Here is a 23,743-nt window from a genome sequence, read left to right on the forward strand (position 1 = left end):
TTTCTGCAGTGTGCACACTAGGTCTCCATTAACCTTTTCTGCAGCAGGGATAGTTTCAGCACTCCCTTTCTTCAGCTTCTTGACAGCACTTCTCCCAGCTGGATCATTCTCTTGTTGACAGCAAGTTCACAGTGTTTCTCGTGCTTGGCTGCCGGAAGCTGTATGGTGGAGACCTCTGTTATAGTCATCTCATTCCATTGACCTTCATCCAAAACTCGAGACTTCAGAGCAACTTTCTTCTCTGAGGGATGGTCCTTGTGGTGTTTACTTTCTTACTATGATCATGAAGTATCTTCATTCAGTATTCAGTATGTCTGTCTTAACTCTTCTGGCATAGCTTGGATCCAGGAAACTTGACTGGGTAGCTCTTCCTCTGAAAGTGTAGCTCTGGTACATAAACAGCCTTAATATTTTTTTGAAAGTGGAAAACGCAGAGGAAGGGTTTTGGATTGGTTTGTTTCCCAAACTGGTATCACAGATGAGGAGTGATCATGGGCCACTCAAGTGCCCTGTCCCTGTACAGGTGATGCAGATGCCCCTGGGATGTGGGTGTGCTGAGGGTCTGTGCTTGGGTGCAGGGCTGTGGTTCAGGCTAAAATGACCAGGGCAGAGCAGCTTCTCTCCAAGCTGTGTCCCTCTCTTGTTTCCTGAGGTATCTTGCCATACTCTTAACTGCTGAAGGGCCCTTCTGGGAAATGAGCCCCTGGAGTAGAAGATAGAGACCTGCTGCTGCATAAGCTCTCCTTGATCCCCAAACTCACTATACCATAGAAATTAAATGCTGCTCTAGGTCTACATGATCAGTTTGGTTATTTTTGTCTGGTGGTTCTTGTTTTGCAAGGCCACTTGAGGTGATGGTGCTGGCTGGAGTAACCCCTGAGGAGCTGACACAGTGTCAGTCTGTGCTGGTGTAGCTGTTCCAACAATCTCTTTGAGCTAAACACGGCAGAGGCTGGGCTGGTGACTGCCCTGGAAAGCACTACATTGAAAGACTGGCATTCCATTTGGAAGGGCAAGCTGCTGTTGCTAGGAATTTCATCCTACAGCTGGTCTTGATGTTGGACAAATGGCATGACAAGGAGTGGCTGCTTTAGTGCAGTAATTCATTCCAAGTCTAAAATTGTCCCCTGGCCAAGTGTGGGGAGATGGCCAAGTGGAGAAATAACTCCAGCCTTCAGCAATCTTCAGAGTGTGTGGTTTGCCTGGGATTTTCAGGGAAACATAGGGGTGGGATTTGTCACTAAGAGCTGATGACAGCATGCCTGCCTTGGAGTGTGTGGGAGCAAGGTCAGGCCACCTCCAAACACTGGTGTGACATTGGCTTCTTACTCCCAGCAGCTACTTGGAGAGTCTGAGCAGGTTCTCTCAAACCTTTTCATCCTTAGTTGTGTGAGGAAGTCCCTGCAAGGAGCAGTTTAGCTTGTTTGTTTCATCCTGCCCTTGCAGGAAGAATTTTGTGACCTGTGGAGTTGTCTTTATCTCTCTCTGCTGTAACAGCTGCCTGGGATGCTTGGACTTGGAACAGGAATTGGACAGAAAAGGGCAGAGATGGGGACAGGTCCCAACAGCTGGTTGCTGGGATTGTGTCTTTGAAGACCTCTAGCAAAAAGCCCCATGATTTCCTTTCCAGAGCTGTAGATATGATCTGCTTCTGAGAGGAGAAGCAGGGCTGTGCCCACTGCAGCCCAGACTTTAGTTTTGGTACTTGACTGGTGGTTTCTGTCAAATTAAGTCTAGCAGATACTGAATTTTTTTTCATGGCACCACTTTAGTTACTGTTTAGGTTACTTGAAAAGTGGCAAAGCTCCTGTGCTTGTTTGGAGCAGAGGCTTTACAATAATAAAGAAAAAATCCCTTGTGCTACTTGTGGGTGCAGAGGCCTGAGACAGCCCTTTGAAACTGGTGTGTGCTAGGAGGGAAAGCTGTGCTTGACCAGGAACAGGCAGCATTGTGGATAGGCTTCTTTCAAGGCCATTCTCTGCTAGACAAGCCACCAGGGAAAGCCTGCTCATGAGACATGGTTACAACCCTTTGGACTAAAGAGTAGCTGGATTGGGACCCATCCAGCTCTGGGAAGTGAAGAGAACACTTTTTCAGGAAGTTAGCTGTGCTTCAGCAAGGAGTGGCTTCTTCCAAAAACACCCCTGGTGAACAGCCCCTTGCTGGAATAACTTCAGAACAGTCTGACTCAAGACAATTCTCATCACCTTCCTCAAGCTACTCTAAATCAGTGGTTGTTGCCTCCTTCCCACCCTGGCAGACTTAGTGTCATGCAACAGATGAGGAAAAGCAAAAGTGCCAATGCTGAAAGCTCTGCTTCATCTGCTAGTTGGTATTTAGTGTTTACAGGTGGAATATACTGCAGAACAGCCCTGGGATTTCCAAGTTTTATTTGGATGGTGTTTATTTTGTAGCTGGAGCCATACAACTGGTAAACTGAAAGGAGCAGAGGGAGAGGAGATAACCCCTTTTGTAACAGGAATAAATGTAAGGTGGGTAATTAAACCAGGCAGCCTTCTAGCTTTCAAGGCAGGAAAATAAAGCTGCCTGTTCTGCAGTTAAGCCAATTCCTGAAAGCAGCAGGGGTTGCCCCAGTGACATTTAATACTTTTGCTGGAGACTGGATTTTACTGTTAACCCTTCTTGGATGGCCAGGGAGTCATCATGTCAAATTCGAGACAGCAGGACAGAAATGAGAAGGTCCTAAGAGTGCCATATCAGACAAAATGGCATGAGAACAGAATAGCTAAGGCAGTGCCTTTAGTTTTGTTGCCTAGAAACTGAATGTTAAATGGATGTGGTGGGGCTTGTCACTGGCCTCTCCCTTGGGTCCCTTTTCTAGGTAATAGTCTTTGAAGATCTAAGTACCTCTGTGGCAGGTTCTGCAAGCTAGAGGACCAGATAAACGTGTGTGGGCAAACAGGTACTGCACCCATGAATTCAGACCTTCTACCTGTATTTGTGGCTGAAAAGTGGTGGTCTGGGCTCTAACTTGAAAGATTACTGAGACTCTTCAGAACTCTGAACCAGGAACTTGGTGTTTCAGAGTCTCCAGTAAAAGCAGACTGAGCTGCAAAGTTGAAGACTGGTTGGTGGCTTTAAGCTGTTTAGGTCACAGATAGTAGAGCTTCAGATGTGCTTGGAGAAGCCTCATAGCTCACACTTGGGATTTGTTGTGCTCTTTCATTACCGAGTTGGAGCCTGCATAGTGGCTCCTTTGTCAAATGGCCTGCTTGATTCCTGCAGTGAAGAATTCCAGAAAGTGCTGGGTTTACTCCAGATAACCCCTCCCTTGGGAATAAGGGAGAAGGGACCATTGTTCTGGAAGTACTTGTGATTCTTGTAATTCTTGAGAAATCAAAGCTGGGGACTCTTGGCATTTGGGAAAGCAGTGTGAGCAGCCTCACTGGGCACATGAGCTGCCAGGTCTGTTCATACCTCTGCTTAGCTAGTGGGAAAGGAGAGTCAGTTCAGCTTTGCAGTACCATGTAGGTTAGTTCACGTGGGAGTGTTCAGAAATCCAAGCCATGATAACAGCTATGCTTTCCAAAGCTTTCCAGTACCCTGCCCAGAAGGATTATGAGGTTGGACATTTTGCTTAATTGCCTGCTCTAATTCTAAGGCCTTGCCTTGTCCTGTCAGAGCAGAGGGAGGTTTGCAGTGCTGCCTGGCCTGCTTGGTGCAGCAGCTGAGCACAGTCAGATGTCATGCTAATGAAGAAGGAGCAAACCTGCTTCAGCCTTTTCTGTGTTTGTTCATGTGATTTACTTTTTTAATCTTACAACTAATGCTAGAATATGGAATAGCTTTCTCTAACATGCAAAGCTTGTCCTGTGCCTCAGCAAGCAGAAGTTTCCCAGCAATTTTGACTTTGATTCTTCAGCATTAGCATAATGTTGCCACATCTTTGTACATACTTAAGGCAGGAAATGGCTTCAATTGAATCTAACTATTAAAACCTCTTGATTGTAGCTTTGAAGATGTAAATCTTGAATGCTGGCTGTCTGACAGCAAATCTCCAAGTGGAAGGACAGTCTTGACTCAGGGTTAGATTTGTTCGCAGGCTGGGTAAGCACAAGGAGACAGATGCTCAGCCTGATGCGTCCGTCTCCCTTGCACAGAGGCTGTTGTTGCATTGTTGTCTCCTCATCTGCTGACACATGTGCTTTCTCTGGCCCTGTGGGTACAAGGGTGGGGTTTGTTTTTAGCTTACAAAGAATTTCTAGTCATCTGGGTGTGGGGAGGGTTTTTCATAATGTTCTGGCAAAACCACCTCTACTGGTGGTGGCATCACTGAAGATTTGCCCTTGCCTAAAACAGTTGGGTAGCATCCCGTGAGCAAGTGAGAATAGCAGATGGCAGTAACCCACTGTCTGCATCACGTGAAATTTGGGATTCACTAACTGAAAACTATGGTGAAAATCTTGATGCTGAACAAATTACTCTCTCGCCCTGAGGTTTTTCAGCAGCAATGGTGGCAATTTCTAGGTTTTCTAGACAGGCTAGAAAATTGCTGTCTGCTTCTGTTCTTGGGGATGAAGCAATCCTCTAGGAGCCCCACTTAAACAAGGGGGAACTCAGCTACTGTTGACACTAGTGCAGCCCTGTTCCTGTTATCACAGTCTGTGTTGACAAGCTGCTGGCTTGTCATCAGTGTTTTCAGCACCCTCTTGGCCAGCTCTTCTGTGAACAGTGTTCATATGGCACACTTAAAATAATGGCAGTCCATCCATGCTACTTCCATCACTGCCTGGTGGTGGGAACATGCCAATATTGCCTCAGCAACTCTGCAGTTTTGGCAAAACTTTCCTGCTGTTCCCCAAGCATTATGGACCAAACTAGTGACCATGGGCTTGGTTGCCAAAAAATTCTAGGTGTGATTCTGCTATACTGGAGCTCTTTGAGTTCCTGCAACAGTGAGAAGGTCCTGGACAAAAAGTAAGATGGGTCACTGTTGGGCTTAAAGGATGGTCACTGAGCTGGGAAGAGGGGTGATGTGGGGAGATACTTCAGCATAGCTGCTGTTTGTGCCATGCTGGACAGACAAATTTCCCTTAGAGAGCAAGTAATGGTGTTGTTGCACTCATTTTGTGCTCAAGATGTAATGCAGTGACTGTACACTGAGAGCTTGCCATGTGTCTCCTTTGACATGTGAGCAAGTGCTTGAGAATTACTTGATCTTGTGCTTTAGTGGTCAGTGTATCCAAAAATAGTCACTTAGAGCCATTGAGCTCTTGACATAGACAAGAACAGACTCAGTTTACCGAGCGGGGCTGCATGTTTCTAGCCTTATGTTTTTTGGCTGGATGTGGCTTTGAGGAGGTATGTTAAGACTCCCTGGACTTCTGCAGTGGCTGAGAAGCAAGTTAAAAGCCTCTGCATATGCCATCCTCTGAGTGATGTGGTGATGCATGAAGTGAAGTGATGGCAAATGGAAAGCAGATTTCACACAGTGCATAATTAGCTGGTGGAGCTTACTTCTGCTGGATATTCTGGAAACAGCTAGCTTGGAGGAAAAACTAAAAAGACCTGCCTAATTAAACTAGCTTTCCTAAACACTTTAAAGATTAACACTAATCCTTTCAGTGCACTTAGGAGTGACTATAGCAGTGGATAAATGGAGGATTCTCCATCATTCTTGATGTTAGTGTCTCCGCTAAACATCTAGCCCTGGTCTGTGCAGCTTGGCATGTTGCAGAGCAGCAGCAGGTTAACATCCCCTGGTGGGGACAGGAGAGGGGAAGCAGCCTGTGACCTAATGGCACTGGCTAACTAATGTCTGGTTCACATTTATGCCCTAAGTTCATATGTGCTGCAATAATCCTAAGCAAACCTTGCAGAAAGTTGCATTAAATAGGGAAGGGAGCACAGAGACTGGTCACTGTGTGACAGTCATACTGTGGCAGCCAGTTCAGACCAGTGCTGCCTTTGCTTGCCTCTCTGTGTTATCCATGGTCTTGGGTGTCCTGCACAGTTCTCACTGTTCACAAGGGCTTCCTCAGACAGACACTTGGAGCTGCAGAGCCAAAACTGGCCCAGACAAAAAGCCTCAGTGCATGGTTGGCAGTAACAGGCTCCCCAGCTCCTTAGTGAAGGAATCATTTTGAGTTCACCACAGCGTGTTCAAAAGCAAGGAGGAAAGGGGCCTGCAATAAGCACTATTCCTGAGAAGTACCCTCTGGAGTGTAAATATCTATCTTTAGATGCTTTTTCTCTCCTCCTCTGCTAGCAGATTTGTCATGTCTCATCCCATGGCTGATGGAGTTACCCTGTGCTGTGGCACTGGCAGGTCTAGCAGACAGTCCCTGTGCTGGGACTGCCCCTGCTGCCTGTGAGTTACCCCTGGGTGAGGCTGCAGGCACCATTGCTGGGTTGGGGGGATGAAGTGGCTGATGCTTCTGTGCCTCAACATCAGCAGAAAGGGCTGTTGCTCTCCTAGTGTGGCAGCATCTTCTGGTGTAGGTTATCTCCCTCTGAGGAGCTTTTGGCTGATCTGTTGTCACTAAGCTGTACTCCATATCCTACTGAAGTCATCGTCATATCTCCTGGAGCCCTGTGAGTGCTGGTGGGCTGAGCTGCAGACCAGTTCTGCTGCCCTGGGTAGGCTGTGTGCTCCACTCTGAGGCTCACTCTTTTGTCAGATGTGACATCTGGCAGTGGCTGCAGGGAATTCCGTGTGTCCTGACCCAGTGGCAGGCTCTGATGGAAATGTCTGCAGTCTGGAAATCCTTCTGCCTCTCTGGCATGGATGGCTCTGGGCTCAGCCCCTTCTTGACTCTCTGATGCTAGCTGTTGTGTGGCCCAGATGTGTTGGCAGGGCTGCCTGGCCTTCTCCAGAGGGAGGAAGAGCAGCAGCAGAGGTTTCCCATGGCTGTTGTATGTGTAGAAAGGTCTTGGGCTTCTCCCAGCCATCCCCTTCCTGGGTATGCTTGCTCTGCCACAGCCAGGAACTCCCCCTGTGCCTGCTGTGACTTGGGCCTGGGGCAGAGCTAGTGTGGAGCTGTGTGAATGGCAGGAACCTGAGGTGAGGAGGGGGCTCAAGGGGCCTGTCTGTGCAGCCATGCAGCAAACAGGCTGCAGGGGATACAGCAAGTCCCAGCCCTGCCCCCAGCCTGGGACTGGGGCTCTTGGCCACCATCAATACCCCACCCAGGTTCACTCACCTGCTGTTTCTGCATTCCCTGGACAAAAGCCATCTGGAAGAAATGCTGTATCTGAGAGTGGCTTTAGAGCCAGATTGGTCTGCTGTCACAGAGCTTTCCACATGTGTGAAAACCTGCCATGGTGTTAGGATTATGCCAGCGCTTCTCTGCTTGCTGCTCTGTGCCACAAGGTGCTCTGGGGATTTTGCTAGGGAATGGTTGCACATGGACATGGTCATGGGGAGGAGACAGCTCTGTCTTCAAGCCTGCCTGTGCAGTTTCAGGGAAGGGGACTTGGCTGATTTGGTGGCTCTGCAGCCTTGGTTGTGTTAGTGTAGCTGTGTCAGCAGGGGTTACTGGGGTCAAAGGCAAGATTTAGTGGCTGAAGGAATCTGTTGGTGTCTTCAGTGCTGCCCAAGCTGTGTAGGACAAGCTGGCAGGACAGGTGCTGGTAGCACATGTGCTGGGCATGCTATGGACTGCTGCTGCCATAGCTGAATTTCTGGAGTCTCAGAGCCTGGTCTTGCTGAAGGCTGCAGGAGTGTGGATGATAAGCAGAGATGCCAGGTCTCTGTGAGCTTGGGTCCTGTTTAGTTCTGCTGCTTCACATCTCTTGGTGTATTAAGCTTATTAAGCATTAACTTAGTGATGGTGTTGGGCATGTAAGCACAACCTGACTATGCAAAGGCACACTGGAAGGAAATGGACCATTTCCTTCACTGCCTCCCTCCCCTTTGTGGCACTGTGTGTGTGCCACCACAAAATGGGCACAGAGCTAGCAGGTGAGAGGTGAGGGGGCCTGGCCTGGGTATCAGGCACCCTCGTCCCCTCAGAGCTACAGTTTTGTTTCTCCTGGCACCATGCTCTGGGTTGTCTCTTCTGAGTGACTTCTGAGGCAGGACAATTGGGTTTGGGATCTCGGTTCTTGTTACTGAATTAACATCCTGGGCCGGGAGGGGAATGGAATGCTCCCTTGAGCTACTGCCCTGTGCAAGCTGGATTGGGAACCTGTCTGAGCGCCACAGGACAGATGGACAGCTTGCTGGATGTGTGTCTGTGGAGCAGGGTGGAGTTATCTGTCGCTGCTCCAACTGCTTTAAAACCTGTGCTGAAAATTACTTTGGGGAGGGTGGGGAGAAATTACAGTGTCTCTTCTATTACCAATAGGATCCCCAGTAATAGCTGCTGCAGATGGGTCTGGGAATGTCTGTGGCTGCTGTTCTCTATAGCATCTGTTGTGTCCTTACTTGTAAGGCTAACTACTGGAGCAGTCTGCTGAAAGGGGAGATGACCAAATCTGTCAGAAGGCCAGCAGTGCCAGATACACTGTATTTTTAAATCCCAGCATTCTTGGGTGGTGTCATCTCATGCTTCATGCTTCTTAAATTTATGACCTTCTGCAAGTGGCTTTAAGAGAAAAAAGCTGTGTTGCCTTCCCAGTGTGTAAGTGCTTATTGTGATTTCTCTGCTGAAACATGGCTAGAAATTCCAGGTCAGAGCATCTTCAGGAAGCTCAGACTTTGGTACATTGAAAGAGATGTAAAGAGATCACAGCCTTCACTGGTTGAATGTTTCTGCTCAGTGTCCAAAGCACAGGGACTAGGTCTCTAATCAGAAGTGGCTGCTAGATCTTGAGCAGACCTGGAGTGCTGCCACCTCTGCCCTCTTGCCTGCCCTGGGCAGTCCCTGCTCCTCCCAGCAGTTTCTCCATGCTGTCACCACAGCTCATCGTAAAGGCATCTCAGTCATGAGTGACCAGAGGACACAAATGATTGTACACAGCGTTTTGTGGTGTATTTCTGGGTGAAAGCTGCACTGTTAATCTAAAAACACACAGCTGATATTCAAGGAGGGCCCTTTGCTTCTGTGTGTTGAGGAAGGGCTTTTTGGCTGTCACATTTGAGAGATGATCTCTTGAGTTTGAGCTTCTTTTTTTGCAGATACATCCAGTTCTTTTGTTTCAATAATATGCAGGAATTTTTTGTACTTGGCAGTGGTTGAGCAAGTGCAGGGCAGTCCCTTGCTTCTTAATAAAGGTGATAAATACTGTCTTGCCAGCATAGCCTTGGAGATCTGCAAGAGTGCTGTGACCAAGTGGGTGTTGAACCTGAACATGAGCAGCAGGTGACAAAACTCTTAACATCTCTGCTTTGACCAGCATTTGCAAGTGATTTCCTAGATGGGGAGTGAAGACCTGTTTGCACAGGTCTTTAATACTGTAGCCCTTGCAAACATGGCAGCACTTGCTGCTCAGTAGTGAGGAGGAGGAGAGAGCAGTGTAGTCTTCTCTGGTTGGATTGTGGTGGGGCTTTAAGGAGGTATTTCTTCTAAAGCTGAGAAGTTATTTCTGCTTTCTGCACCAAAATGCCAGATAACTGACATGTAGTCTACACACCTGGCACAGGCTGTACCAACAGGCAGCTGGACTGTGGGTCAAGTATGGATGTGGGTTGGATAGTGGGTGCTCCCAGAGGAAGCCAGTGGGCCTGTGTGGGAAGAATGGTACTAGTTAGTAAGGATATCTCCCCACTGTGTGGTGTTTAGGGACATGGTATAGCACTGGTTTTGGTAGAGTTGGGTTAATGGTTGGGCTTGATCTTAAAGGTCCAAACCAAAACAATTCTATGATTCTGTGTGCTTATCTCACAGATCACTTGATGCTGTTCAGGTCAAGTGGAAATAACCGCTTCCCATTGCTGTTTGGGTCAGGAAATATTACTTGGATGCAACTCCAAGTGAGGTCTAGTCATCTTCCATAGCTGCTGGTAGGAACAGGTGCAGCTTGTTGGGTTTAAGGGTATGATCTCAGGCTGCTTCAGTGGGAGTGATGAGCCTGCTGCCCCTCATCTCTCCTTTGTCTCTGCTACAGACCCACCTTTCCTTCATGTGCCCTATTTGGTCTCCTCCCTGATGTTGCTGTGATGATCTTGCTTCTGCTGGGAGTCCAGGGGCTGGTATGAGGGAGTGGCCTGTTGCCTGTGGTAAGGAATGGGGGCAGAGCACCCAAGGCCTCCTTTTCTCTCCTGTAAACAGGTGTCTGTCTTCAGCTGGTTGAATGGAGAAGCAGTAGTCCACAACAGCAGTGTGGTAGTGATCCCCTTGTCCCAGCTGTCATTCCAGCCATGCCCAAGCAGGCTGCAGGGCTTGGTGCTCTATCAGCTGAGCTGTGCTGGAGCCAGATCTGAGGAGGAGTAGGGAAATAACTTGAGGAATGTAAGGCTGAGTTTCTCCACCAACCTCCTTCAGAACTCTGGGTGATCTGGATGTCTGAAGCAGTAGCTGGGCTGTTACGTGGCTGGGTTTAAGGTGGGCTGTACAGGGGTGATGGTGGTGCTTCTCCATGGTGATGCTGCTTGGGAGGAGCACCTGGAGCACACTGTGTCTGACTTGTAAGCTTGTGTATCAGTTTTGGGGTTCTAAGGAAGCAGCAGGTATAGTAATCAAAGCTGTGGGGAACTGGTGAAGTCCTAACAATGTTCCTCTTGATTATCTGAGAGCTTCAGAAGGGCTCTGCTAGGCTTGTCACTCTAGGTCTCTCCAGGCACGTTCAGCCTTTACAGTCTGGGTCAAGGTGGGTGAGCTGTTCCCTCGGATGCTGCTGCTGGGAGTTTGGGCTGCAGCCCATGCCTGACTCCCCAGCTCAGTCGCAGTCAGCAACATACTTCCCTGCTGGGTGCCTGTTTTCTTCTAGGTAGTGTCAAGGTGAGATCTTTGTTTTTTCAAAGATCAGTACTACTAAGATTAATGAAGGGAAAACACTGAGGGAGTAAGTACTTAGAGCCTTTTCCTAAACAGTCTCTTTAAAGGAATGCTTAACCTTTGCTTTCCAGGAGTGTGGTTATGTTTAACCAGTGTAAGATGACTTAAAATTTCTCCAGTGCTCTAAAGACAGTCATTCTTTCAGAGCAAGAGGTGGCATCTTCAAGAGATTCCTCATCATGTCTGGATGGAAATATTTTCCGGTTGACTTAATAAAATGTGGTAGGTTTCTCATATGTGCCTCTTGACCTTCAATCTGCAGAATGTTCAGCTTCTCTACAGGCCACGTACAGATTTGAGGAGGCCTGAGTGTTGTGACCATGCCATAAAGGCTAGAAACATTTTGTGTTAGAAGAATATGGTCTGAAGGGTTGGCTGTGAACCATGATATTAATAAAGATCTGTATTGTCTTCAGCGGCAATTGTAACTGGAGGTGGGAGACTTGGGTTGCAGACACATCCTGAAATGATTTAACAGCACTTAACCATTAAATATTAGGAGTCATTTCCAAAATGTACCCTAGGGGGCAAATGTTCTGGTGTGCTAGAGGAAGGATTATACAGATTGACAGAGGCACAATCCATCCACTGTTATGGAACATGTTTCATAGACTTGCAGAACCATTGATGGTTTGGGTTTGAAGGGACCTTGGGGATCATTTGAATCTGCCCCCACTGACATGTGTGGGGTCACTTCACACTGGACCAGATTGTTCCAGGTCCCACACAGCCTGGCCTTGAACACTTCCAGGGAGGGGGCATCTGTGCCTGGGTGGTCTGTGCTGGTGTCTCACCACGCTTGTGCTGGTGTCTTGTCCACCCTCTGGATCTACCCTCTTTCAATTTAAAACTGTTATTCCTCATCCTGTTGGAGAGGGTCCAGGGAAGGGCCACCAAGATGATCAAAGGCCTGGAGCACCTCTGCTGTGAAGACAGGCTGAGAGAGTTGGGGCTGTTCAGCCTGGAGAAGAGAAGGCTCCAGGGAGACCTCATAGCAGCCTTCCAGTGCCTGAAGGGGCTCCAGGAAAGCTGGGGAGGGGCTTTTCATCAGAGAAGATAGTGATAGGACAAGGGGTGATGGTTTTGAACTGAGGGGAGGGGGGGGGATTTGGGTTGGGTATTGGGAAGAGGTTCTTCACTGGGGAGGTGGTGAGGGGTTGGAATGGGTTTCCCAGGGAGGTTGTTGATGCCTCATCCCTGGAGGTTTTTGGGGCCGGGTTGGGTGGGGTTTTGTGCAGCCTGATCTAGTGGTAGGGTTCCCTGCTCATGGCAGGGGGGTTGGAACTTGGTGATCTTGGAGGTCCCCTCCAACCTTAATGATTCTATGGTTTTTACTTGGACCCTCTACAAAGAAAACATCCTGCAGTTCATTATAGTTTCAGCCTTGAAGTGTTGTTCAAGGTCAGGCTGCTTGGAATGTGGCTGTTCCAGTTCCCTTTGCTATTGAAAACTGCCTCTAAATGCAGCTCCTGCCACCTGTGAGACCTGTAGCAAACACAAGCCTAAAGACATGCAAAACCTCTGAGGGGATAATGCAGCTGATGGTGGTTCTCATTTGCTGCAAGATTATTGGGTTGCTTCATTTAAAAGACAAATAAGCTTGTCTTGGGGTGGGAGAGATTATTAATCATAGAATCATTTAGGAGAGACCCTTTTAAGATCAAGTCCAGCCTTTAACCCTACTCTACCATGCTCACCCCTAAACCCTATCCCTAAGCACCACATCTGTGTGACTTTTGAACACTTTCAGGGATGGTGACTCAACCCCCTCCCTGGGCAGCCTCTTCCAATGCCTGGCAACCCTTTCAGAGAAGAAAAATTTCCTCATGTCCAGCCTTAAACCTCCCATTTTGTAGCTTTAGGCTGTTCCCTCTTGTCCTATCACTATTTACTCATGAGAAGAGACCAACACCTACCTCTCTATAGTGTCCTTTCAGGTAGTTGCAGAGAGTGATAAGGTCTCCCCTCAGCCTCCTTTTCTTTAGACTGAACAGCCCCAGTTCCATCAGCTGCTTCTCATAAGACTTGTTCTCTAGGCCTTGCAGCAGCCTGGTTGCTCTTCTCTGCACCTGCTCCAGCCCCTTAATGTCCTTCTTGTATTGAGGTGCCCAGAACTGCCCCCAGTGCAGCCTCACCAGTGCCCAGCACAGGGGCACAATCACCTCCCTGCTCCTGCTGGCCACGCTGCTCCTGCTGCAGGCCAGGATGCTGGTGGCCACCTGGGCACATACTGGCTTGTGTTCAGCTGCCTGGCAACCAGCACCCCCGGGTCCTTTTCTGCTGGGTACTTACCAGCCACTCCTCCCCAGGCCTGTAGCTTTACCTGGGGCTGTTGTGGCCCAAGTGCAGGATCTGGCCCTTGGCCTTGTTGAGTCTTACACAATTGGCCTTGGCCCATTGATCCAGCCTGTATAATTGTTTCTGAGGATGTTTCTTTTCTAAAGGAAGTGAGCTCCTTTATTGGAGAAAGGAGGAATACACGGAGCAGAAAAGTGTTGGTAGTCTGGGCCCTACTAATATGGTTGAGCATAGTCTAATTTGCCTTCACAACTGGCTGTGGCTCAGAGCCTTGGTTGGTAATTAAAAAACAGAGTGGTTTGAAAAGGTCATTGAAGTCACTGGAATTATTGAAAATATTACTAGCCTGTATTGAATCATCAATAGCAATGAAACAACTGGGCACTTCATGCTAGTTGCACACTTGACAGCATTTATGATATTTAAATCTAAAACCAAGTACTCTGGCTGTGATCTTGGCAGTGATCTTGGCAGTGCTGGCTGGTACTGAGCAGGGCATCACAGCATTGTGGTGTTTGAACAGGGGCCTCTTTCAAGAACCAAATGCCTGGTTTTCTGGAAAGGGAGGATCCCAGTGTGCCCTACTGGTTTGGGGGTCAGGAAGGCTGAAAACAGCTCATCTGCCTGGGGCTACATCTGTGGGTATTGCCCAAGGCCCTGAGAGCAGCAGGTGATGTCATGTGGAAGCTGCTAATTTGGAAACATGCTGCTTTCTAAAAATAATAATGCAAAGAAGTCTATAAACAGATGTCCTTCCCCCAAAACTCAGTCATCTACAGCACAGTTGTGGATTCTAACAGCTTACTTAAATAAGCCTTAGAAGATCCTATGACCAGGAAGAGTCTAATGCTGCAAAGCTGGAAGCTTAAGCAAAACTACCACATTTTCTTGTTCTTCCACACTTTTTTGGAAGCGTGGCTGATGTTAGCAAACAAACTTGGCTGATGGTGCTGCAGAATAAGATGTGTACCTGCTCCACTGCCCACTTGGATTGTAGTTCAACATTTTAGCACAAGTTGATTTTAAAGTACAGTAAAGCTATACCTGTAGCAACCCAAGAGCAGTTTCATACCCTGTTGAGCTGCAGCCCCTAGGAGGGAGTGAGCAACTGGAGGGCTCCTAAGGGGTGGGATTGACCTCTGAGCCATGAGGACATGCTGCCTGCTCAGTTGGTCCAGTAACATCTCTCCTGCAGGATTACTGGGAGAGTAATGCCTTCTGCTTCCTCAATATCTTGTCCCTTCCCACAGATGCAAGAAGCACTGACACTTAGTTCAGAATTTTGTTGAGGGAGAAGGGCAAACTGTTCTAGATGGGCTTCCTCCAACTTTTGCTTTTGAAATTGGGTTTGCTGCAGAGTCAGCAGTCCTTGTTTTATGGCTGTGGAGGGCTTCAGCATAATTAATTTGCACTTGCACTAATGAAAGCATCCCCAGTTCTTCAAGATTCCTGATCTCTTTTAATTTTTCATTTGCAATCTTTCTTAGCCCATCAGCTTGTTTTTATAGCTCACACAGTCAACCCAGTGACCACATGTATGTTAACAGGGGCATCTTTTGTTGGTACCATGTGATTCCCTTCTAGCAAAATCAGTGATGCTCCTCAGCTGACCTGAATGGCATGAAGGGATCACCAGGAACAAGACCAGAGAAGGCTGCAGCTTCCCCCTGTATACAGAGCAGGACAAACTGTATTCATGCTGTCTGTTGGTAGGTGGAAGGATGAATTTGTATCTAACTTACTGACCATGGACACCACTGATTTTCCCCAGGAAAATCTCCTGCCTCTCTGTGCTGATGTGCTGCCTTCCCTTGCTTTGCCTGGCTTCAGAGTTCAACATCAAATAGCCATTGATTTACTTCCCCAATTACATGACAACTCTAGGGGTGTAAACAGCAGCTGGGAAGCTAGAACTGTGCTCCTGGCAAGCAGGCCAGCCCAGCCACCTCACCCCTCCCATCAGTTGGGCTCTGAGTGGGATGGTGGCACAGAGGCTCACTTTGAGGTGGCACGGGACCATGGGCAGCTGCTGTGCCAGGGCTGGCACTCCCTGGGGAAGAACAGGCCACGTGGAGTGGGGAGACAAGAGTTTTAACTAGAGGGCTCTACAGACATGCTTTCTCCACTGCCAGTTTGGGTGGCTCTTGCTTGTCCCAGATACTAGCTGCCATGTCCTCCTGCTTCAGTAATGCAAGGCAGCAGGAGTGTCCTGTGTTCTGGTGGTGTAGCTACAGCTCATCCTGGCGTACTTCTGCCATTGCTCTGCTCAGGCTGCTCCTGCACTGCTCTCTTGGGATGAGCTGTACAAGACGGTATAAGATGGGATGTTAGAAGAAACTTCTTCACTGGAATGGTTATCAAACCCTGGAACAGGCTGTCCAGGAAAGTGGCTGAATCACCATCTCTGGAGGTGTTAAAAAGATGTGTAGGTGTGATGCTGAGGGACATGGTTTAGCACTGGACTCTGTACAGAGTTGGGTTAATGGTTGGACTCGGTGATCTTAAAGCTCTTTCCCAACCAAAGCAATTCTGTGATTCTGTTTTAAGGCTTGGCCTGGGCATTGCTGTAGCTATTTCAGATAATGCTCTCTGGTCAGACAGCCCTGGCAGAGAGTGGACCCTCCTCATCTGTGGGTTGCTCACCTGCTCCTGCCCTGCAGCTGGCAGGGCTCTGGCTGCCTGTGGCTCCGTGGGGCATTGACAAGTGTGTGGGCAGCCCAGGACCTGGGCTGTGCTTGTGCTGTTTGCTGCACATCAGGCTTTTCCCTCCCTGTTCCGCAGTGCTGTCCTGCATGAGCGGTGGCTGCTGCCAGATGAGCTATTGCAGCCTGCACCCAAGGGGCTGTTGAGCCAGGAGATTGTCTGTGCTGGAGCAAAGCTCCTAGAGATGTGCTCACCTGAGGAGTGCTCTACCTGCCTGGCATGCCATGCTGGGTGTTGGGAGGTGTGGGAGACTTCTGCTGTAAGGTTAGAGCAGGTAAACAGCTGTAGCAAGGCAAATTCTAGTGTGACCAGATCTGCACTACACCTAAGGAGGCTTTTGGGGATGTCCAGGATGGGAGTGATGGTGCAGTGACTTGGTGTTGCACTTCTTGTGCTGGCAGTTTGTACATTTGCACAGTGAACCAGAGTCTGGAGAGCAACACCCATGGGCAAAGATCAAGTTCTGGTGGAGTTCAACCTGTGCGTGCACAAGTGGTGCTGTATACTCTGGTACCTCTGAAAAGGCATCCCAGTGGCAAGCTTAGTTGGCTTGGAGATGTTAAACACTTTTGAGCTGGTGCTGCTTTAGCATCTGCAGCAGGTCTTGCTACTGTCCTGAGTGTGGTTTCCGCTCTGGATGTGTTCAAAGAAAGCCTGGAGGTGGCACTTAGTGCCATGGTCTGGCTGATGTGGTGGTGTCAGGTCATAGGCTGGACTTGATGATCTTAAAGGTCTTTTCCAATCTTGGTGATTCTGTGGAGTGGTGCTGAGATGGGGCTGCCAGGTGGTAGGTGAATCCCAGTGCCCAGAAGGGCATCTAGTCATTCTAGTCATCTCTTGGTAATGGTCTGGCAGTGTGGTTGTCCTCTGCTCACATGACCAAAGAGGTGTTGGCTGAAGTGTAGGTGTGTTTTGGCACATAGAGTTGACAAGTCGGAGCACTTGCATCTGACCTTCTAGGAAATGACTGTAGGTGGTTTTTAAAGTGCATACTAAGTTCCTGTCCAGGGCTGGAAGCATGGCAGCCGCAGGCTCAGGCTGCCCTCAGCAGTTTCCATGGCATGTTCCAGTGCTGGGGACTGATCAAGCCGAAAAATAATCCAGTCCCCAGGCATCAGTAGCTTGTCCTGGTGACCTTTCAGCAAGGTGGTTCCCTACTGCAGGTCCGTCCTGCAGCTGTGTGGGCCATGTGTCAGAAGGCAGTGTGAGGGCAGGAGTGAGCAGTCAGGTTAAGTTCCACTCTTGTGGCCATCAGCTCACTGCTCAGTTTGTGCTGGACTTGGTGTCCTGGGGGAACTGGTGTGCCTTCCTGAGCTTCTCCCCACATGCACACTGAGGGGAACCCCCTCCTAGGCTCCCTAGTTCTGTGGCACTGTTGCAGTGGAGCTCAGCATCTTTGGACGTAGAAATGCTTTTGGAAACAGACCTTCTCACTTAACCCCTCCCTTTTAGTCCCTTCTCTGAACTGGAACTTTCAGCTGTTGATGTGGTAAATGCTGGGGTGTAAATACAGACACATGTAAATATTGTCAGGTGTCAGGCCCGTGGTGTTGCTGCGTGATGTCCCTGCTGGGAACACAGCTGGGATCCCAGAGGTGCTCAGAACCAGCTCTGTACCCTGGGAGGTGGTGAGGCAGCTGGGACACCTCTGGGTGCCCCGTGAGCGTGGCCGGCCTCTGCTGTGGGCAGAGGGACTGTCCAGGGAGGCAAAGGAGCTGCCAGGAGGCTTGTGCCTGCAGCACCCCTTCCCATTCCTGTCATCAGTTCGGGTCAGGTTCATTTGATGTGTCTCAGTTAATTGTGCTAAAACTCCAGGGGTGATGGGCTGAGCCAGAACTGGTCGTGTCCAGTAGGCCCTGAAAGATAGAAACATCTGTGGTGTGCCCTGCTGTGAGCTCCTTGGGATGTACAGGCAGTGCAGTTTGGGGTGGGAAGCAGCAGGTACCTCTGCCCTGGCAGCCCCAGGGTGGTGAAAGGGTTCCTGCCAGAGGGAACTGGTTTCCTGTCTGTTGATGTGCTGGTGTCTACTTTGGGAATGGAAATGGTAAAGTTATCAGTCTGTGGTGTTTGAACATGGCCTGGGTCTGCAGACCTGTGCAGATGCCCATAGCCTGGAACATGAACTGGAACAGTGACAGACGTGTGTGAGACCTGATGGGAGGACTCCTGCTGGAGTGTGAATGGATGGGTCAAGCTCTTTAGGAGGGACAGGTGGGAAGCAGAGGTGGGGATGTCACCCTCTACACCAGTGACCAGCTGGAGTCCATGGAGCTCCACCTGGAGTGGATGAGGAACTAAGAGCTTATGGGTCAGGGTTAAAGGGAAGCCAGGGGCAGGCATTGTCGCAGTGAGAGTGCCACGGGCCACCTGGCCAGGCTGGCCAAGCAGATGGGGCAGCAGCTTCACCTCCACAGGCCCTGGTCCTCACGGGGGACTTCAGCCATCCTCTCTGCTGGAGGGAAAACACAGCAAGGCACCAGCAATCCAGGAAGTTCCTGGAACGCATCTATTGCTATTTCCTTCTCTAAGTGGTAGAGGAATCAATGAGAAGAGGTGCTGTGCTGGACATTATTCTCACCAACAAGGATAGGCTGATGGCCAGTGTGAAGCTTAAGGACGGCCTTGGCTGCAGTGACCACAAAGTGGTGGAATTAAGGATCCTTAGAGCGACAAGGAGGGTACAAAGCAAGCTCACTACCCTGGATTTCAGGAGAGCAGACTTTGACCTCTTCAGGGATCTGCTTGGTAGGGTACCATGGAATAAGATCTTGGAGGGGAGAGAAGCCCAAGAGTGCTGGTCAAGGGTCACCTCCTACAAGCCCAGGAGCAATGTATCCCAACCAAGGGAAGGCAGACTAGAATGTCAGGAGAGCTGCATGGATGAACAAGGAAGTCTTGGACACTCTTAGATGTAAAAAGGAAGCCTATAGAGGGTGGAAGCAAGGACAGGTCACCTGGGAGGAGTACAAAGAAGTCTGAGCAGCCAGGGATCAGGTTCGGGAGGCTAAAGCCCAGATTGGTGACAACCAACATGGCTTACCAAGGGCAAATTGTGGCAAATCTGGTGGCCTTTTATGATAGGTCTCAGTGTTGGTGGACAAGTGGAGAGCAACTGACATCATCTACCTGGACCTGTGCAAAGCGTTTGACACTGTCCCACATAACATCCTGGTCTCTAAATTGGGACGATAGGGATTTCAAGGATGGACCACTTGGCACAGGGCTCTGCTCTGGAGACAGGCTGAGAGAGTTGGGGTGTTCAGCCTGGAGAAGAGAAGGCTCCAGGGAGACCTTAGAGCACCTTTCAGTGCCTGAAGGGGCTGCAGGAAAGCTGGGGAGGGGCTTGGGACAAGGGCAGGGAGGGATGGGATGAGGGGGGATGGATTAGAAATGGAAGAGGGGAGATTTAGGTTGGACATTAGGAGGAAATTTTTGAGTGTGTGGGTGGTTGAGACACTGACCCAGGTTGCCCAGAGAAGCTGTGGCTGCCCCATCCCTGGAAGTGTTGAAGGACAGGTTGGATGGGGCTTGGAGTGACCTGGTCTAGTGGGGGGTGTCCCTGCCCATGCAGGGGGCTTGGGAGTAGATGCTCCTTAAGGTCCCTTCCAACTCAAACCATTTTTTGTTCTGTGATGAATCCCTGCCAGCAGGTTTTGGGGAGTTTATGTATGGTACTGGGCAGTGCAGTGGGAGGTAGGCCCTTGCAATGTGAGGTGCAAAACCTCACTGAGATCAGGGAATATGGGTTGGAACAGGAAACCCAAGGGAATTACAGTCCCTGCAGTCATTGGAGCTGTACTAGGAGAACACCCAAACTGGGTTTGGGTCTGTACAGCTCACCTGTATTGTTGGTTGGTGACCTAGGAGGTGTACAGGGCTTTGCTGGTATCTGTCAACATCCGTATGCCAAGGGCTAGGAAAAGGGTGTGCATGGAACAACGTGGCACGTGGGGCTTCAGTTTGAAGGACAAAACCCCTTCGCTGGAGACCAAGGACTGTAGGTTGGAGCAGGAAACCAAGGAGAGCCCTGCCAGACCTTCCCACCCCATTGGACTGTAGTGACTTACATGGGGGTGCTTGGGTTGTCACGGAGGATGTGGGAAAGGGACTACCCTGCTGACACACCTCAAGGAACACGCTCACCAGGCCTGGGAGCAGGCCCCCCTTTTAATATGTAAGGTCCAGTTGAGGTAGACTGACCTGGTTGTCCATGATCCAAGGTGGTGATGGAGCTGGTCTGCTCCCAGCCTGGAGCAGCAAAGCTGCCTACCCAGCCTGCAGGACCAAAGCAGAGCTATGCCCCACCACCTGGACACCAAGGCAAGGGAAGGATCCCTGCAGGCACTCCGAGGTTACCCTGATCCTGCAGCTCCCAGGGGAGAGAGACTGGAGGGCTCAGTGCACCACAGTCGTCTGGGGAGGGAGCTGGTAGATGGACTGAGCTTCATGTTCCAGGAGGTAGAATGTGTGGTGGGGCAGTGCTGAGCAAGGAGAGCGGCTGTGGGAGCCTCTCGGGTTGTGCCTTGGAATGAGTGGTGTCAATGTGACAAAGCTCCTCTGCACACCCATGAAGGGACTCTGAGGCAACAGCAGGAGTGGAAGCCCTGGTCATACCCTGCTGGGCTACTCCAGGCCCATCCCAGAGGCCATCAGCCCATCCCAGACCCATCTGCACAAGCCCAGAACAGGGACACACAATGGTAGGTGGGACCACAAGCCAGGAACCCCGAGTGCCCTGGCCAGACCTTTCCTGGGGTTGTCCCAGCAGAGCCTCAACCATGTTGTCCAGCCATGACACACATCACTGAGCCTTGGGGAGCAGCTCTCCAGGTCACCCTTTGGGCTAAGGAGGCTGCTAGGATGCATTATGGGGTTCAGGGGAAAAGCAGTTTGGCATTGCACAGGACTTGATAGGATATTTACAGGAACCAAAGGTGGAACAAGAAGAGGGTTTTGTTGTTTTGAGGAGGAACAATAACAGGGAATATAGGGGAAGGGGATAAAGGGAGTCAGCTGTGTGTAGGTAGGTGGCTGGTCCGCGTGCTTGTCTGGCCATGCCCTGCCCAGCACAGTCCTGACTGGACAGCTGCTGGAAGAGGACTTTGGCTCAGGGGTTGTGTGCCCAGGGGACAGGGCCTGGGCAGACCCTGTGCCAAAGCACAGCTACAGCAGGATCCTCATACCACTAATGGTACAATTATCCACCCTGTTTCACTAATGGACTTCGATCCTGTCAAGCCAGAGACAGGAGCAGGATGAGGCATTTGCTGCTGTCCGTGTTCATGTGGGTGCTCCGGTGTGACCTGTGTGGCCAGCCATGTGTTTGTACAAGCATGGACGTGTGCTCAGTGTGCCTGCTGGGGACACATCTTCAGCCTCCCTGTAGTTAGCTCTGGGGACGTGCAGAAGCAGCAGCCTCACCACTCTTGGGCTGTGACATCCAGATGATGTATTTTCTCAGAGGCCTGTCAGCTAGGTTTTTAAGGTACTTGACAAACATTTGTTCCTACCATCAGCATCTAACAAACTTTATGGCTTCTTTCCATTTTTATAGGAAAAAACACCACCCTGCTCCAGACACTGAAACTTGTCAACTGATGGGACAAAGAGCTGAGACACTTGCCTGTACTAGGACACTAAAACATAGGGTTTAGCCAAAGACAATTTTCCCAACGTGGAGGCTTACACCTGTCAAACCCTGTAGCATTCTGGGAAGGCTTTTCTATACTTCTTCTCCATTTCCAGCTTTTCACACATCATGGTATTCCTTTTGACTTCTGCAAGCTAGCTCTGGCTCTGCCTTCTGCTTCCCCTCATGCTTTGGTTTGGGTTACCCAGTGAAAGCTGCTGGCTGTAGGTTGTTCTGCATTTCTGCCTCCAGCTTCTACTTGGAGGCTCCTCTTGGATGGTGTGACTGACCTGCTTTTTCTTTCTCTTTTGCTGTATCTCTCTCTCCCCAATCTGTCTCTTGCATTCTCCATTCTTCCCACCTCCATTACTGCAGGTTCATCATGCCTAGTGGCATATAAAAAGACTCCACCTCCTGTCCCACCTCGGACCACATCAAAGCCGTTCATCTCTGTCACTGTGCAGAGCAGCACTGAGTCGGCACAGGACACCTACCTGGACAGCCAGGACCACAAGAGCGAGGTGACCAGCCAGTCAGGACTCAGCAATTCTTCAGACAGCTTGGACAGCACCAGGACACCCAGTGTGACGAGAGGAAGCATCGTGACTCCAGCACGAGAGACTCCAGAGTTACCCCAGAAAAATGCAACTTTGAAAAGTGATAAGGGGACTCTGACTAGTGAGGAGCCTAAAGTGGAGAATATCCCCAAAAGAAAGTTGTCGTCAATAGGAATACAAGTATGGAATTGTTTGTTCTCCTTTGTCCTAAGGAATGTCCTTATCCCATCCATTTAGCCTGTGCATTTTGTGTGACCAGGTGTGCATCTGAACTCACCTAGAATAGCAAGAGAAACTAACTGCCTTGTCAGACTGATGTCCTGTGTTCCCAGGGGTGAAACACAGCAGAAGCTTTCCATAAGACACCAGAAAGGCCTGAGTTCTTTTTAGTACAAAATTTAAATGTTTCATAAAGCAGTGGGACCATATTAACTGGGTGAGTCCCTCTGAAGAGGCCTTCTGCTGCTGAGGGTTGGGCCTGTGCTCTGCTCTGTGTGTGTTACTGAGCATCAAGCTGCTCCTTGTCCATCACGGGACAACTTTGTTCTGAAAGGTGGGCCTTCTATTTGACATCCATGTGGTGAGGACTGCTGCAGTGCAAAATGGTCCCAGGGCTGTAGGAGGGAGCAGTCCCTTGCTGCACATCGTTCCCAGCAGGTGGCTGCTTCTCTTGCTGGAAGCATTTAACTCTGTGGAAATAGATGGAAACGAGCTGTTGATGATAGTCAAATGAGGACCCATTGAGTAGTGTAAATCTGTGCTTTATTCAGCAAAACCGAAGTCACCTGCCATGCTACACTCTTCTTGTGGGAAGACTTCCCAGGTGCAGGTGGCTGACTGCTGGAAGCACTTGTTCTGTGCCAAAGTGCTGGTTCCAGTGCTGCAGGCAGGGACTTGAGCACTTGGGCAAGTCCATGTCAGCTGCCACACACACAGTTGCTCCCTCAGGGACATGCAGCCCTTCCCATCCTGGGGAACCTTCCCCAGGGGTGGGAGGCAGAGCCAAGTGCTCTTAGAGCAGATTCCTGGCAGGATCCAGTCTTGATGTTCACCTGGACCTGAGCTTTGTGCCTCTCCTTAGCCCACCCTCCAGTCGGCATGTGGTGTCAGCATGCTGTGTGTGTGTGCAGCACTCCTGGTCTACTAATGTGAATTCCAGCAGCAAGTTCTTGTGTCTGGTTTTGTCTGTATCTTTTCTGTTTAATAAGGTTGACTGCCTTCAGCCAGTGGCAAAAGAGGAGCCTCCTCCACCAGCCACGAAATTCCAGTCCATCGGGGTACAGGTAGAGGACGAGTGGCGGTAAGTGAAAGACACAAGTTTTGTAGTTTCCTTTCTTGTCAATTGCATTTCCCCCAGTTTCACTTAGACCTTTTTTCCCCTCCTTCTTTTCAATATGAGTGGTGTTGAATGGGGGCCTGGGGAGAGCTCTCCCCCACAGCACAGCCGGGCTGCAAAAAACACTTGTTGTGTAAACAGGCAAATCAATGGGAGTTTGAAATTAAAAACAAATAAATGAAAGTACAAGATGTAATGATAGATGCACATCAGTCCTCTCGCCTGTACAGCCTGGTGAAGTGAGCAGGCAACCTTATAATTGTGTCTGTCTGAATGTGTGGTGTGTTTGTGTGTGAGGAGGGGCAGGGAGGGCAGGGGG

At 49.7% G+C, this 23,743-nt stretch overlaps 1 protein-coding gene across 8 annotated transcripts in view; it reads left to right on the forward strand.

Annotated features, from left to right (window-relative positions):
• The window catches only part of DLGAP4 (DLG associated protein 4), a 182,315-nt gene that overhangs the window by 153,865 nt on the left and 4,707 nt on the right, over positions 1–23,743 (forward strand). For 7 of the 8 annotated variants that reach the window (XM_051632821.1, XM_051632819.1, XM_051632820.1 and 4 more), the window contains 2 exons: positions 21,907–22,268; positions 23,297–23,388. In XM_051632821.1, coding sequence (XP_051488781.1) covers positions 21,907–22,268; positions 23,297–23,388 — 454 coding nt within the window. Of the gene's footprint in view, positions 1–21,546; positions 21,664–21,906; positions 22,269–23,296; positions 23,389–23,743 lie in introns of those variants that run through there. The other variant, XM_051632826.1, reaches the window with a different exon arrangement.

The sequence above is a fragment of the Apus apus genome, chromosome 15 (assembly GCF_020740795.1).
Source record: "Apus apus isolate bApuApu2 chromosome 15, bApuApu2.pri.cur, whole genome shotgun sequence".
NCBI classification, from domain to species: domain Eukaryota; kingdom Metazoa; phylum Chordata; class Aves; order Apodiformes; family Apodidae; genus Apus; species Apus apus.